Raw genomic sequence first — 16,776 nt, forward strand, 5'->3', positions numbered from 1 at the left:
ACTTCCCCTTTGGTTTGAAAGAGGAAACTCCTCCTACAGATAAAAGAACGTTACCAACTGTAGAAACATGGCGGTTCAACATGGCGGACTCCATGGGAGGCAATGTGCAGCATCTGCAGTTATAAAGGTCATTCTAAGATAACAAAAACATAATGATTCCCATTCAGGTGATTATACACGAATGAAAACATGCCTATGTACATTATATTCCGTTTCTGCCAATAGATCCTCCTAAATGTTACACACTGGACCTTTAATAATCTGTCTTTAATTCAACAAACATTCATACAGTCCAGCTCTAGTCCAAGAATTACAACAGTTGCAGGCAACTAAACAACCTGTCTTCTTTTGGTGCTGGCTTGACCTTGCAAGACTCTGCAAGACTCATTTTTGCTTCAATACCTGCCTCTTCTTTGTCTCTTCTCAAGGAAGTAAAATCAAACTTCCATTTGAGTAAAATTCAAATAGAGAATATGCCTGAAAGGGATCTTTATCCTTACTAAAGCACTGCAAAGTGCTCATCCCAGAGAGACTCTGTACATCAGATGGTGAAGTCCGAACCTGAGGATAAGTCTGATTGAAAGATTTAGTTAAAGACTCAGAACTATGACCCATAAAATGTTGTAGGGAGATTTAAGGCACAAAAAGCAGTTTCTCTGACACTTTTTTCCCCCAGCAGATTTAAATTTTGGCTCAGTTTGGTCACGTGACTTAATCTGGTAATTTCAAACTTGACTTGATAAAATCAGAACTCTAAACTTTGACTTTTACACCTATTACTTCCGACTTTAATTCGACTTGTCACCAGGTTTATAAAGGCTGCAAGGAAAGGACCCAAATGTTGGTATACCATAACAGTTCAGTGACTTTGGTGGTGATGGTAAGATTATGATACAAAGGCTAACAGTTAGAGGCAGCAAGTCCAAACAGAAGTAGCAGAGACTGCAAAGGTTAACAAGAACAGGTAAAGTTAAAGGGTCGGGCAGAAGAGACTGGGACCCAATGGCAAGAAGCAACACTGATGATCTGGCCAGGAGCAGATGGAGGTATGAATACTGTAGGGAGTAACTGGGGAATGAGGAACAGGTGAGCAGGTGAATGTAGGAGTCAGGTGACTGGGACTGGTGTGATGGTCTGTGGGCATCTAGTGGATGGAGGGAGAATGGCAAGTCTGGAGAGTTCCTCAGCAATGCATTGGCCAGAGGGAATTGAGAAGTTGCTGGACAGAGAAAGGTAAATAAAAACAAGGACTTAAGCCTTTGGACTCGGAATAGCTTGATATTCTCTCCAAGATCAAAGATTTAAAATTATGTTACGAAAAAGTGAATACATATATTATAAATGAAATGGAAAGTGAAAGTGAATTATGAAATTGTTTACTTAAATTTTATTGCAATTGCTTTTTATTTGATAATTATATTTACTAAAAGTAAAATAGTAGTTCATCACAATAATCTCTGCCAGATGAAATTAGATTATTGTAAAATGTTCAACTCAAACTCAAAAGAATAAGGTAAAAATGATTCATGGTTAAAATGCCATATGTAAAAAGATTATATAAACTACATATTCAAGTTAAATACTGCATGTGCTGTGGTGGATCATCTGTAAGCTGACATTTTCAAAATTATCCAGAGAAATCTCCTAGAACCTGGCAGAAGGAGAAAGCCCTGCTTTATCTTTAGAGTTAATTACAGCTGGGAACAGCTCTGCAGCTAAACGTGGTATTCCCTTTCACACACACACACGGGTGTCCCACCACAGGCTGTTTGCTACTAACCATTAAGGCATGTAAACAAGCCGATTTGGGTGACACACAACCAGAAATGAGAGCTTTCCCAGGATGCACTCAGAGATCTCTCCCGTGGTCTGACAGTGTGGCGGCGATTGCGTGAGTTTGCAAAATAACTCCCAGTTGTGAAATGATACACTCAGCAACATGCATAATTACTGCCTGCAAAATGTTTTATAATAAATCATAATAGCCGATGTGTGAGATAAGTAACCAGCACAGAAGATATTTTTAAAAGTTGGTGATCCCTACAGAAAAAAAGTTTATTTTTACTTTTGTCATGTGAGGTCAGCTGCCAAAAAGTGCTGAAAAATGAAGAAACTATTAGTTTGAAGTTGACTCCATGATGTCTTTGTAGCTGTGAATTTGTGTTTGAAGAGGTTTTGAGTTGGGTCACTAATTTAACTGAAATTAAATGTTTATTGTGATTTTGTTGCCTATTTTTGCATTAACCAGTGGGAATGCCTCTCGTCCTCTGTGTACATATACTGAGGAACTTTGTTTAATACAGCCAATTAAATCGTTTAATTTTTAAGCAGCTTTGTTAACTTCTGCTGTGTCTCTTAAATCCCTGTATCGCTGATTATTTCCTATATAATAGACAGGTGTAGAGTCTCATAAAGGTCATTTTATGCATTGCATTGTGGGATTGTCAACCAAAGTGTTTATGGCACGTACACTACTAGTTTTTGAAGGCACTATATAGTGGCCAAATTTACACACTCCAAATTCAGACACTCAAATAAAATGGCTGTTTACACGTATAATGCTCTATATATGTTGATTATATTGTACACCATTCAGTCCCCTTTCCCCTGCTGGGGCTCAGCCTGCCAGCTGCTATCAATTAAACATTATATATTTATTTTCCTAAACACTCTTTTTAAAGGTCTATTGTGTAAGATTGAGGAGGATCTATTGACAGAAATGGAATAAAATGTAATTAGTGTATAATCACGTGAAAATAATGTGTTTTTGTTACATTGAATGAGCCACTTTTATCGTCAGAGAGAGTGGGTCCTCTTTTCTGGAGTCGGCCATGTTTCTACTGTAGCCCAGTGTACGGTGTGTTGACTCACCATACACTGGCTCTGGATGGGAGCTTTTGCGTCTTTGTGACTATTGTGGCCACCGTAGTTTCTCCTATGTGTTTGGAACAAGAGGGTGAGGCGAGTGCGTTGTAGTCTGCAACTACACTGCTAGATTCCCCTTTGCCACTAAATCCTACACACTGGACCTTTAAATATTAAGCAATAATTTATAATAAAATGTAACTGACTACCGAAAGGGAGGACTGATTGTAATTTCAGTTTGACCTTCACTCAACTCATGTTCATGTTATTTGTATTTAGGTTTTTCTTGAAGGACCAGCGTGTACGATTAACTGTTGCAGAATGCAATGAACACCGCTCGCATCTGTATTTGACGACCTGGGAATGAGAACAGGCTGTGAAGTGGTTTGGAGAAACTACAGTGGCCGCAAAAAACATGGCAGTTCAACATGGCAGACGTGTAACAACTTTTGGTTTCACATGGGACTTAAATTGCAGTCCTATGTTTGTTTGGCCCATTTATCCACTCTATCCTCCTCTATACTTGGACTTTGTTGCTCTTTATACTGCACCTTAATACAAGTGTGTACTGTTCACAGCAAAGCATCATACTAACACGGTATGCTCTAGTACTTTGGCAGGTTGATTACACGCTTATTTTGGAAAGCACTAAAATATCCAGGTGGTGAAAGTGACGTTTCAACTTCTAATTTACTTGACCAGAAATAGAGTACTTTTATTTAAACAAACAATGAGGTGTTAAATCTGTGATGGTGTTAATCAGGTGATTATCCTGTAGCCTAACCGATAACTGACTGGTTGATTAACTGGCTATAACTTGTTTGTGCAAAATGTTCAGGTACAATCTATCTGCATACTTAAACAACCTTGTGTACATGCATGCAAACAACATGCAGACACACCTACAAATACAGACACAAAGGCAGTGACACACTTGTACACACATACACGGCAGTAACACACGTGAGTCTCAGGGGACATTTCCATATGCTCGCACGGCTGAACCATGAAAACTGCACTCACACTCACACCTTACAAACTAGTGATGAAAGTGATTCCTCCAAACGCTAATCAAGACCAAAATAACTTGCTTGATCATCTTCTATCAAAGGCCACGGGACTCACCGACACGTGGACAGACTGACAGAATAAATGTAAGTTGACACCAACCCAGTTGTGTCAACAACAAGAAGGAAAAAAAACACCACCAAAAAAGTAGACAGGTAGACATATGTGGGACATGCCTAATGACAGGGACTACATTAAAATTAGAAATAAGAGTAAGACAGAAGAAGGGTGAAGACAGAATAAAGAAATTAATTCAGTTAGAGTCATATGTGGTGAAGACTTATTAGCTGACCTTGTTCAAAGAAGATTTTCAAATGAATCGGTTGTGCTAGATGGGGGTTGGAATTAGACACCATTACTGCTGCTGCTTCTATTATTTGTCATTACAACCGTTACTATTGACATTACTGTAAGTAGTAGGTGTTTGTTAGGGACGTAAAGACACACTGGATGGATGGATCCCTCCTTTATAACCTGATACTGACAACAATATGTTTTCCAATAGGTCCAACTGAAATTACTCATTGCTTTTTGCAGTGAAAGTTTTTATGTGCTATTGATAAAAAAAAAGACCCTTTAGTGTCTCTGAGGGGATAGGATGATGGACGTGTTTGATTGACAGCTGAGTCAGCAGGGGAACGAGACAGTACATGAGCATATTTGAAAGGCATGCCAAGAAGTGGTGATTTTGATGTGTGAAAATACATACTTGATGGGATATTTTTTTAGCATGTATCTTTTAGTTTATTAATACCTTTTTCTTCCAACTGTGGAATGACCAATTCCTTACACACTACAGTTCCTGCTCTTCAGTACTGAATCCCTGTTGTTGTTGGTCTGGTGAAAGTGTAGACAGCCATGTGTTGAATATACATGCATATGAATAGATTCGACAACTGTCTCTTCACCTAGCATCTTTAGCACAGTGACAAGTGTGTGGTCCCTGACAGTACAGTTATTTATTATGTCAGCCGGTACAAGTAGCATGACAATTCTGCTCCTGTTGCCACAAATACTGTGAATGTTCAACTGTAGCTATTAGAGTGGTACTATATGAATACTGGTACTACATCTGCTTTTATTACAGCTGTCATTACTGCTACAAATAATTTGACTTTTGACAATTACTGTCACTACTAACAGTGTACTGTAATAGTACTGCTATTGCAACCCATTCTCATGTCAAGTTGTCAAATATGGCAGTTTGGTTAGCCCTACACTTCAAACTAGGATGCTGAAGGTAACCCTATAGCGGCCTTTCTGGATTGCCCATCTGGCATACTGTTCTGATGTGCTGTCAAAATGAGGTGATGTAGTATAAAGAGCGGGTCAGTGCACATATGGAGGAGGAGGTCAGGGTTGTTGGAGGGGTCAAACAAACACAGGACTTTGACCCAGACCAAACGTCAATGCTGACTTCCTCCTAAGTTACATTACGTGTTCTCTTACCCCAAAGCGCAATGATTTCCCAAACCTAACCAAGTAGGGGTTGTGCCTAAACTTAACCTAAACTGCAACAGTTTAAACTCATTAAATGTGAAATGTTTCTCAGCAAGCTTTATTTTGAAAGGCTAACTGGACTGATCAAGCAGCCGTATTTGAGGAGTTTGCTATTGCTATTAGTATTAAAAGCACTATTCGTACTACTACAGGTGTTATAAAAGAGAAAAATATTTAGATACTTTAGAAAAACTTTCTCCCCAATTGAAAGAATTTGGACTTAAATACAACAAAAATATACTGCATCATCAATAACATAATAGAAAGCAGTACAAAAAGGAGCACAGACAACTTATTCTATTCATATTTATTTGAAAACAACAATCCATTTTTCCACTTCTACTGCGATTCCTTGTTGCAACTGGGTTCATACATGATATTTGTATTAATTCCACAGAACACCATCACAAAAGTTACCCTTTTATATGCACGTTTACCTTTTTTTTGTCCTTTTTTTAATATATTGTTGTCATTTCTAAACAATGACTTGTGCTTTGATATCTTTGAAAGAGAGAAAGAGATTTTTTTAAAGACATCATTGTCGTCATGATAAGTGTACATAACAGAGGGAGGATCGAAATAGAAAAAAGTCGTAAGAAGAGGATATACTGGTCGAATACACACCGATACAGAATACAGAGATACACACTCACATTGCAGCCTGCCCGACTCAACCCAAAACTGTCAAAAGAGAAAAGAGTTGTGTCACTGAAATCACCACAACCTCCCAATTGCTCCTTTCTTCTCCTGATTTTAGGATTTTTAAGTATGCTTATTGTTGCCTTGCAACAAATACACTCCCTGCTGGTAAGCAGAGTTTTGGCTAAATATTGCTTAGCTACACAAAGGATATCCAGGAGCGGTGGAGGATCAAAAAAGCAGTACAGAAAGCCTCAATGTCACAACTGTTAAATCTATTATTCTGATTATTTTTGCAGACAATTTCGGGGGTTCAGAGCACAGAGCAGTTCTCCTCCTAAACACTTCCATTTCAATCAAGGTTTTGCTGCAAAAAAACTGAACAGAGTGCTAGGACTTTCATAGCAGAGATCCTAAGAAAAATAAGGTGCATTTGTCAGAGAGTTTGATGTGTGTTTATATATTTGTCCCCAGAAATAAAGCCATTAAATAAAAGTTTTGGTGGGTTGATTGCCATGGCCACAATGTGCATCAATGCCAAAAAAAAAAATATATATATGTTTGTGTGTGTTTAGGGGAGTTGACTGAATATTTACATGGACTGGAATGTTTTCCCCGTTCAGATATCTGACAAATAAAACTGAATTAATTTAAGCAAAGTTGTTTTTTTCCCCCAGAATTTGGAGCTACTTTTAATCAGCGTAACATCGCAATATTCGCCGATGGAGGCGATGTTCGGGAGGAGTGTGGAGGGGGTGCTGAGCAGAATGCTGCGGTGCATGAAGGCATGTTTATTCACTTAATGCTGAGGGCAATTCTGTGCCTCGTAAAAATCAAAACGAGAAATAATACCACAAAAGTAAGTAAAAAACAAGAAAATTCACCAACCAGGGACAGGCAAAGAGCAGCTGAGAAAATGTACAAGCAAACTACCTTAATGTGAATGTCATTCTAAATGTTAAGTGCAGATAGATAGATAGATAGATAGATAGATAGATAGATAGATAGATAGATAGATAGATAGATAGATAGATAGATAGATAGATAGACAGGTTGATAGATTCTATATACTGTATGTATTCATATGCTGGGTAAATATTCTGGTAAATCTTACTTCTATGTGTATATACCTCCAAGTAGAGGGGGCTCACTTAGACGTATATAAATAGGTCTAACATATAAAGCCATATTACAGTGTACATATCCTCGCCCTAATGTAAGCGATAGCAAAAAACCCATGCTTTACATAGAAAAAGGCATCCACGACATTTAAGAAAAAATGTACAATTTATGAAACATGGTAACAATAATAAATAGTATTATAGAATTGCTGCTGTACACAAAAAAAGCCATTTTTAAAATTTCACTCATATAAAAATATGTTTTAGTGCAACCGTACGTAATAGTAATATCCATAACTTCACATCGCTTGTCGAGACTTTAAGGTGTCTAAAAAAAAGAAGAAACACAAGAGGTGGGGGAAGTAAAAGGGCAAAGGAGGAAGAGGAGGAGAAGGGGGGGATTGCATTTATTACAAAGCTGATACGCAAAACGTGATAGTATTGTATTTACATTTACCTTCCTGCTTTGTTTGCTTATAATAATATAAGCAAAAAAAACAAACGAAAAAGATTAAAGAAAAGGCACACACATAGCTGTCTGATTTTTTTTTTTTTTTTTTCGTCGTACCGTTTGACCAGAGTCCTTTTTTCGCAGATTTTGGTCGGGCTCATGTGTTGGTGGGAGTTAACGTACTTGTGTAACCGTATGCAGATCCTTAAAAAGTCTTTAAATAAGAAAGTTTCTGAGAGCAGGCCCCGGTTAGAACAGGCATGCTGTACACAAACATTAAAACCGCAGAAGTTCATTTGTGTTTTCATCTTTTTTTTTGACAAGAGCTGTTTTTCTTTGTATGCATTGTATTTATGTATGTGTGTGTAAGAGAGAGAGAGAGAGAGAGAGAGAGTGTGTGTGTATGTATGTATAAACCGATGTAGAAGAATATGTGTGTAAAGTGTGCAAAAGTCATTTTTCTCTCTCTGTTGCACTTCATCCCTTCCTATTATCCAAAAACAAAAAAAGTCCATTGTTTCTCGTCCTCTTGTTCTTCTTCTGCAGCCCTACGAAACGTCTTTGCTCCTTTTTGTGCTTTCTGCCTCCCTGTCTCTCTCCAGCTTGAGAGGTTTGGAGGCCGTTGAAGGCTGGAGGGTCTCAGATCCGGGGCTGGGAGGGTGAGGAGAGGAGGAGGAGGAAGAGGGGGAGGAGGAACAGTGAGGGGAGGTGGGGATCGATTGGTAGGGGGGCCTGAGCTCCAGGCCGCTAAAGTGCTGAATCCCAGGACCTTGTGGAGGAGATGGCGAAGGGTGAGGAGATGGCGGCGACATGGAGATGGATGGCGAGCGCTGCTGTTGTTGGGAGTCGGGGGACAATGCAGAAGGAGAGGAAGAGGAGGAAGATGCTTTGCCTCCATCTTTCCTTTTATCCCCTCTGCCTCCTCCTCCTCCTCCTCTCTCGGCGAGCTCCTCCGAGTCGATGCAGAGCGAGGCGATGGCCTTGGTGCAGGTGTGGATGCTCTCCTCCTGCTCCTGCCTCACTTCTCCTCCTTCCCTCTCCTGCGATGAGGGGTGAGGTGACTCCCTCAGCCTCTCGCCTCCTCCTCCAGCTACTCCTCCTCCTCGAACTCCCCTCTCGGTGAAGGAACTGAAATGAGGGGAGGCGGCCTCGCTTGTGTTGGAGTCTTCCGATGTGCTCTTCTGCAGCACCAGGCGGGAGGCGACCTGCTGCGCCCCCTGCTGGGCCAGAGGGGTGGTGATGGATGTGGGGACGGAGTGTACCATCTGGATCCCTCCGATGGGGATCATTGGGAACGGCGAACGCACCTGAAATGAACATTTTGAGGAAAAAAGTTTGAGTCACATGTTTGGAGAGTAGGTGAAGACCAAAAAGTGTGTGTGTGTGTGTGTGTGTGTGTGTGTGTGTGTGTGTGTGTGTGTGTGTCAAAGCCTGATATATCTTCTTCCTCTGAGCCATAGAGCTCCCTTGTTGTCCAAAAAACACATCAGTGAGTCACACTGTTGCACTGGATGACGTGCTACTTCATTACTCACTAGAGTACCAAATATGGATTAGTCTGCCTCCGAAAATAGTCCACAATGAAAGTGTTATTTACCCCTGGTGGAGTGACATTTGCTAAAAAGTACAGTGAGCAGCTGTGTTAAGAAATTATTGAGCTTTTTTTAAAATGTGAAACTATGTATTTGTGAGCTGTTTCTTAACAGATTTACATCCTTACCAAGAACAAATTTATTGGGTACAATTTATTTTAATTATTATATAGTGCTAATAATAATAACTGATAAAGTATATATTTTTTTAACATATCTGTCTTTCTTTAATTACAAAATGTTTTATTGAATAAAATATCCAGTGTGAAATATATGAAATAGTGCATAATAATTAAAAGATTTAAAAAATAAAAACAAATTACCTTAAAATAAAATGTACAAAATAAAATAAATTATATAAAATTATTAAAAATGATTTTACGTTCAATTTAATATGAAAAAAGCGGTACAAAAAATAAATATATACAAGTCTGTGTATTTATGTAAAAAAATGAAATACCTGGAGTTGAGAATGGAGAGGAAGGTGACTGAACAGGACTTGGTGAGGTGGACTGGACTGGTTACCGCGGCTACCGCCCTGGTCCCGTTCCCCTGATGACGGCGAGCCCGGATGATGTTCCTGGAAACACGAAAAGGAGACGAACTTGAAAAACGTGCGTTCGGACGAAAATCATGAACAAGTGAATTAATTTGAAAATGTCTTCTTTCACAGAAACTCAACAAACCCACAAAAAATACACACACTCATTGGACAGTACCAGTTACAATAAACACACATTTGAGGCTTTGAAATGGAAAACCAAATATTATGTGACAAAATAAATTAATAGGTCTTGATGAAAAGTACAAAAACAGAAATGTGTGGTTGTACTGGACAGCAGGTGTTGCTAAAAAAAACAAATACAAAGTATGAAGGCTCAGTCAAACATCTTGTGCCTGAATAATGGTTGTTAAAACATTAATCTATCATTTGAAGAACTGTCGGTTATCAAAGCCAAGCCAGTCTCACTCTCTGCTTCACGCTTTGTTTAAGTGGGACCAGCAGCAGAAGCCAGGGTTTGAAGTAGGGCTCTTAAGAAGAAAAACAGCCGCGTTATTAACCACACCACCGCCAGCCAAGATCCCATTACCACCAAAACCCAGCAGCCCTATCTTCAATCATCCCTCTCTCTAATACACTCAGTCTATCTGACTCGCTCTTTATTCCCTCATCCTCTCTGAATGTTTCTGCTCTGTCTGCCAGACGGTTTTTCTTCTCCCCGCTTTGTCCTCTTATTTCTGTCCATTTATTCCATCTCCCACATTTCTACTTCAGGTTTACCACACCGGACCGCAACCTGAGCAGCAGAAAGTGTAGTAAATCACAGTTGAAGCACCTTAATGTGTTCTATTTGTGGTGTTTATGGAGGCAAATGTTCCAGACAAAACCGGAATTATTGTAATGTATTTACTCTATTATGGAAAACTACAGAAGTTTAAAAAGTGCATGTGAGAAATCCGACAGTATATGCCAAACAGAGAGACGTTGGCTATCACATTGTCAGAGAACAGATATGTGTTACAATAAAGAACATCGAGTCTCTTACCGTCTCCATCTCTGCGCTGCCTCTGCGACGTCCAAGAGGGTCCAGCTCTACCTGACCCAACACTCCAGCCTGGTGACCTGGCCTGAGGCCCCGCGATCCACTCTGCTGACTGGTAGTCACAAGCAAGTAGAAATATCACATTAAATCATTAGTATAAAACTTTCATCCAACACATTATAAAATGATTCTATTACAAGTAAAAGTCCTGCATTGCTGATCTTGGCCATTTTTATGAATTTCTGCAGTTGGATTCTACCAATTTAAACAAGCCTTGAAGGGCAGTAAGTGTTTTGTAAGTGTTTCGGCTTGCTATTCTTGTGAATTGAAGAATAAATTACAAACAAGAAGTCTAAAAGATTGAAGAACTTCACATTTTTAACGAGTTTGCTACGATGGCGTATTAGGGCCATTGTAAAAATAAACATATTATGGAGTCAGGAGACGGGGATAATATTTCAGAGCAAAAACTCTAAGAAATTATGAGATTCAAGCCGTAAATTGAGTAAAAAAAACCACTCGGATATTTACTGAGATTAAAGTGACACATTTGTGAGTAAAAAACAGACACATTTTTTAGAAAAACTATTTTAGATTTGAAATATTTTCAGTGATTATAAAGTCATAAATTTGTGAGAAAACACTCAGAAATTCTTTGAGATTAAAGTAACAAATTAACTACTTATTTATTGTCAAGGAACCATATCGCTTTACTTTGCAAGGTTGAATCATTTAATTTTTGGTAAATTTACCACTACAATCTTGAAAACTCTCAGTTTTTCTCCCCTGGCTCCATAATTCTTTTCTTTTTTCTAACCTAAATAGGCCCTAATAGGCTGCCATAGTTTGCTTCTATTTGGACGTTGCTGATTTTGCTGGATTGTCAGACATAACAAAAGCACCTCCTCCTGACTCACCTTTGGTGATGGAGGTGTTGGTGCAGCCCTCGGCGAGGAGAAAGAGGCCGGATCATCCCCCTGTGGCGGCCTCGGGGTGAAAGGTCACGCTTGTAGTCTCTTCCTGCCGGAGATGTGGGCCGAGAAAGAGGGGAGAGCAGCGAGAGGTGTCCCCTCCTGGGGGAGAGGTCTCGGCGATACCCCCCTGCCACCCCAAGGTCCCTCTTGGGGGAGATGTGACGCAGAGGAGAGATGTCCCGATGGGGTGAGAGGTGCCCGGCGTGGGGTGAGAGATCACGACGTGGGGAGAGGTATCGGTGGGCTGAAGGTGAGGAGGAAGGCGAGATGGGGGACGGGCAGCCTGAGTGGTCCAGCCCAGGTGAGGACAGGCGGGAGGAGGGCGAGGAGAGATCTGGGGAGGGGGTGGGCAAGTCTTCATCCATGGAGGAGGAGGGTGGAACCAGCAGCCTGCTGCCGAGTGCCCGCTGCAGGCCTCGCTGGTACTCTGCCTGACTGCGCTCCCTCCCGGCTGGGTCGCTGGGGGGAGCCTGCGGTGTGATCTGGATACTCGGCACGGTGGTGAAGTAGCCAAACAGCGGAGGCTTGTTGGTGTTTCCCAGGAGGTCAGAGGCTGAATGATGAGAAAGGTGAGGAGCAGGATGGGAGGAGGCCACGGCTGTGATTGACATGGCGGGCAGGCCGTAAGGCTGCGGGCTGGTTGAGCGTGAACGAGTCTTGGGGGTGGAATCACCATCATAGTCATCTTCTTCATCGTCTTCATCGTCCACCTCATCGCCGTCTTCCTCTCCGCCCTCTGAGTCGTCTGCATCCGAGAACTGGTGCTCCGCCATGGTGCCTCTGGAAATCTTTTCAGACCTCTGGCCATCCTCTCCAACATCTATAAGAGGAAGGAAGAAGATGAATGAGAGAAAGTCAACATCAGAGGGGCACAATAAAACAGAAGAAGGAGCAGGATCAGATAAAGAAGAAGAAGAGGAGACAAAAGAGGACATAGGAGAGGAACAAGGTGAGGAAGAAGTGAGAAGAAGAAGCAAATGTTGAGGAAACAAACAGCACAGAAAAGGACAGAAAGATAAGTGGAGAGAAGGAACCAGTTTGTATTAATATGTGGTAAGAGAAAGAGTTTAGATGAGAAACAAAACACCACTGAAACCACATTCCCACCAGCTCAAACCAATAAAATATAAAGCACAATAAAACTAAGTTATTTGAGACAAAACCCTCGACACTTTGGTTTTTCTGCAGGAAGGCTTCATGCCAAATGCTGGCAAGCGCTTATTGTACAGTAGCTGCGAAGTTACTGTTGGCAGGTAACCAACCATCGCTTTATTCTACAACATATCTGACTGGCTGATAACTGATGAAACTGAAGAAAAGGGAATTTTGGGAATGAAAATGTTGGTTCGTTGTTGTGACTCTTCAACAAAAGAGTCAAAGTTGAGTAGAGTTTTTCATCTGGCCAGAAAGAAATCAAAATCTTAAAATATTTCTATGATATATGTTTTCTCCTCTGCTCTTTTTCCTTTTGGTTCTCCTGGGCTTCCTCCAGGAATAGAGAAGCAGAAGCAGTTTGGAGTTAATAAATTGTATTTATCCGACTGCTATGAGCGGAAATCAGATCCACTAACACGCGGCTACTTTTCCAGTTAGTCTCTTATATACAAGAGTTTTTCACAGACCACAAATGTTTATGTCTCGACGACTCACTGACTTTCTGAAGCTCTCTCTTTCCCAAAAACCCCCGTGTGCGTGTGTGGGTTTGTGTCCCAATTAAACGCCGAGCCAACACACACACACACACAGGGTCAATTGAAGTAAAATGTAATGTCTGCATGGTGGAAAATTACCACCAGCTACCAGTCAGATGTTGTCGGCATATTGCACATATGACGATAACGGTTCATCCACTCAAAACACCATGATCTGAGGTTGCCAAACCAACATAATTTTTACTCTTTAACACCTGCTGACAGGCAAATCTAATGACTTATTACAATAATGAAGGACTGACTTTGTTGTTGTTACCTTAACACAACCGACCCGGCTGTTTAAAGACAAAATTGACCAATCTGATGACGGCGAAGTTGTTGTTTTTAATGGTGAAAACTTCCAGAATTTCCAGCTTCATTATCAAGTCATCAAAAGATTAACGAGACACCAAACCCCACTCATCTGTTCAGAAACCGTCAGGGCCCGGAGAGACAGCCGATGACAATTTATTATTTGTGAATATTTCATGGGGAATCACATTCATCCCTCTCAGCCCAGTAATAATTTTCAGATTATTTCCATATCGTCTGATTAATGGGAATGGCTGAAACTCGCGAACCCCGCAGTGTCAGCAGTCGGAGGTGATGAGCAGCAAGTATTTGTTGCTATTTCTGAGTAACTGGTTGGAAATAAAACTGTGGCTTTAAAATTGTTCATGGGAATATTGTAATAGAGACTGCAAACAAATAGTAGAAGGATGTTTTTCTTTTGTTTGTTGGTTTCTTCACAGGGTCTTGTGTGTCCGTGTGGTGGTTTGACATGAGGACTGGCTGTCAGGATGAGCTCTGCTTTCCATTACACTAATTGTCCCTGTACAACCACTCCGAGCCAAAGACACTGCAGGCAGCACTCAACGAGACAGCAGGATGTCATTGCAGTTCCTGGAGTGTGCATGTGTGTGTGTGTGTGTTTTAGTTGCTCGTGTGTGTTTTCCTACCTCCTTCGTCTGCCTCGTTGTCCTCAACAGAAGACATGGAGACTCCCAACTCCAGACACTTTTTCATATGAGCCTTAGACTTCATGTGCTTCGTCAGGTTTCCTACAAAACACACACACAAATACACACACCATTTAATGACCCTTTGACTAGTCTTACTGGAAACCAGAGCTTTGGCTTCGTCAACACAAGAGTGAAAAAGAAAGAGGGTGAAATGGAAATAGAAACGGTGGAAGAAAGATCAACACCACAAAATTACAATTTACAAATTATACATAATTTATATATAATGTGATTTAATGACTAAATTACTCAACCTGGTCTGAACTCTGTTTCAGTTGGTTGAATGCAAAGCCAGATACATATCGTACATAAAGGGGGGGGTTGAAGGCTGATAATGGCTTTTTATTAAAGATCAGATATCAGCGATTCAGCATCTTCAACCTCTGATATGATGGAGGTTCCTGTCTGACCACAGCGACAGAAAACAGCCTCTATGCATGTTTTATTCATTCATTTAACCACTTTGTTCTGTGCTCTAGGATTTAATTCTCCAGTTAAAGCTCTAACGTCAAGTTTTCCAACTAACAAATCAGCTAATAAAAGCTGTCAACATCAGAAAAATATGATTAGTCTTGTGTTTAAAGAAAGTTTTACTGAACCATGATGATTGAAACAGATGATTGAACAGATTTATTACATACTTCCAGTAGAAAAGCAAGCCCTACCTTTTGTCTTGAAGGCGAAGTTGCAGAACTTGCAGACGTAAGGCCGGACGTCGGTGTGTGTTCGGATGTGTTTCTTCAGCATGCTGGGTTTCTTACAGCGGATGCCGCACTCCTCGCAGATGTATTTCCCCCGACCGCGACCACGAACGTAAACATAGTCCTCATTGGATTTGTACCTGGAAGAAAGAGCAGAGTAAGACTGTATGGTGATGTGTTTCTTTCTCTTTCTTTCTTTCTAAATACCTAGAAAGTCATATGGCTCAGTTGAAAATGTGAGACTACACTAGATTAACTCTACAAAAATATGATAAAGTTATGATAAATGGTTTACTTGTTAACAAAACAAATTATTTAACTCTCTACCAATGAAGGTATGATTTGATTACATTGCGTTTGTTCCTTCATTATTATACACTCTTGGAAATGGACTCATTTACAGAGTAATTGATGCAGCTCCATGACAGCAGGTTGGGATTCAACTCAATTCACCGTATTTTATTAATTCCCCAGGGGGCAATTAAAAAGTAGCCATAGCACATACACATCATACCATGCCTATGGAGAGAAGAAGGTCCTTCATTCACATTCCCCTTTGTAAAAAGAATATATATTCCTTTATTTGTTGTATACTCTCTTGACCCTCAGAGAAACACTCCATCTCTATCCAGGTCAGAGGTCAGGGCCAGCAGCCCTGCAGCTGGTTGAGATTCATTGTCATGCTCTCGGACACAGATGTTTGCTGACACAGAGGTTTTGCTTGAATATGGCTGAAATTAGAATTTATGCAGCTCTGAGCATCAGAGAGAGAGAGAAGTAAAGCTGGAAAGAGCTCAGAGAGTGTGACATCAGTCTGGATGCAGCATATAAAGTTTAACAAAAACATGCAAGGACTCCTTTGCCTTTGCACATGGGCTGCCAACTCCACCAGGTGAGCTATCTGGACGTCCCGATATTTGTTTGCTTTTTTAACCTGAATTACTTTACAAATGTACCTGTACAGGCTTCTTACTATTCCAATTCAACTGAGGGAAAGTCTGTTGTTAGCTGACCTGGTCATAACCCACAGAAATATGCAGATGTAGTAGAGATGTCTTTGTTTTCAGGGATCACAAGCTAAAATGAGAAACAATGCAGCATTCCACTTTTTTGTTCATAGTCTTTATGCGGGTAATTTTTTTTTCTAAAAAAAGATAACCACAGTCCGTCTACCAGTCCCACTTATTCTTTTACAAGACTTCACAAAAAACATCACTGTCAGACATGATTTTCTATCCCAAATGAGACTTTGAGTGAAACAGCGGGCACTTGGCAGCACAATCAGTGCATGTCTGCATGAGCCTGTCCGTCATGGAGGGAAATTACCACCAACCACCAGTCAAATGCTGTTTTAGCTCTACAGCAGAAGCATCATATTCAGGTTTTTTATGCAAAAAAAAAGTTAGGTTTTTTTGTGGTAAAATAGTGAAAGCGGCTGGGGAACTGTGTCGTTTCCTGTCCTGTCTGCAGTGGCTGCAGTAGTAGGTAACGGGTAGTTCAGGGCCTCATGTGTAAAAGGAGGTCAAATATCAGGTACATCAAACAATCCGTCTGCATCAGTGAGGGGAAATTTGTCTTTCAACTGCACCGTGGAGTGGGAAATACCTC

The 16,776-nt window shown here is 40.6% G+C and overlaps 1 protein-coding gene across 2 annotated transcripts in view; it reads right to left on the reverse strand.

The window, feature by feature from the left end:
- Positions 1-5,725: 5,725 nt before the first annotated feature.
- Positions 5,726-16,776, reverse strand: part of hivep2a (HIVEP zinc finger 2a) — a 97,047-nt gene continuing 85,996 nt past the window's right edge. For both annotated transcript variants that reach the window (XM_051408377.1, XM_051408378.1), the window contains 6 exons: positions 15,133-15,308; positions 14,405-14,506; positions 11,698-12,574; positions 10,784-10,892; positions 9,697-9,816; positions 5,726-8,951 (listed from right to left, as the gene is read on the reverse strand). In XM_051408377.1, coding sequence (XP_051264337.1) covers positions 8,193-8,951; positions 9,697-9,816; positions 10,784-10,892; positions 11,698-12,574; positions 14,405-14,506; positions 15,133-15,308 — 2,143 coding nt within the window. In that variant the 3' untranslated portion in view covers positions 5,726-8,192. The remainder of the gene's footprint in view (positions 8,952-9,696; positions 9,817-10,783; positions 10,893-11,697; positions 12,575-14,404; positions 14,507-15,132; positions 15,309-16,776) is intronic.

The sequence above is a fragment of the Dicentrarchus labrax genome, unplaced genomic scaffold (genome assembly GCF_905237075.1).
Source record: "Dicentrarchus labrax unplaced genomic scaffold, dlabrax2021, whole genome shotgun sequence".
Lineage (NCBI taxonomy): Eukaryota > Metazoa > Chordata > Actinopteri > Moronidae > Dicentrarchus > Dicentrarchus labrax.